General features: G+C 38.0%; 1 protein-coding gene across 1 annotated transcript in view; it reads right to left on the reverse strand.

Annotated features, from left to right (window-relative positions):
* EMH_0001040 (uncharacterized protein) overlaps window positions 1–250 on the reverse strand; it is a gene marked incomplete at both ends in the record, with an annotated part of 8784 nt that overhangs the window by 215 nt on the left and 8319 nt on the right. The window contains one exon of the mRNA XM_013495426.1: window positions 1–156. Coding sequence (XP_013350880.1) covers window positions 1–156 — 156 coding nt within the window. The remainder of the gene's footprint in view (window positions 157–250) is intronic.

Consider the following 250-nt stretch of genomic DNA (forward strand, 5'->3'; position numbering starts at 1 on the left):
CGCTGCTGCTGCTGCTGCTCACGCCCAGCAACGGCGGCGGGGCTGCTACTATTAATATTGTTATGTCTGGTGCTGCTGCATCCAGCAGCAAACGCTTGCTGTCTATATAAAACTCTACCTTCTCCCCTGGCTCCATATACACAAAACGACGACGGCCTATATACAAACACACAATATATCTTTATTTTATTTTATTTTATTATTTTTATTTTTATTTTTATTTTTTTGTTTTTGTTTTTGTTGTTATTTG

This window comes from Eimeria mitis, genomic scaffold, assembly GCF_000499745.2.
Source record: "Eimeria mitis Houghton genomic scaffold, Emh_scaff157, whole genome shotgun sequence".
Taxonomy (NCBI): Eukaryota; Apicomplexa; class Conoidasida; order Eucoccidiorida; family Eimeriidae; genus Eimeria; species Eimeria mitis.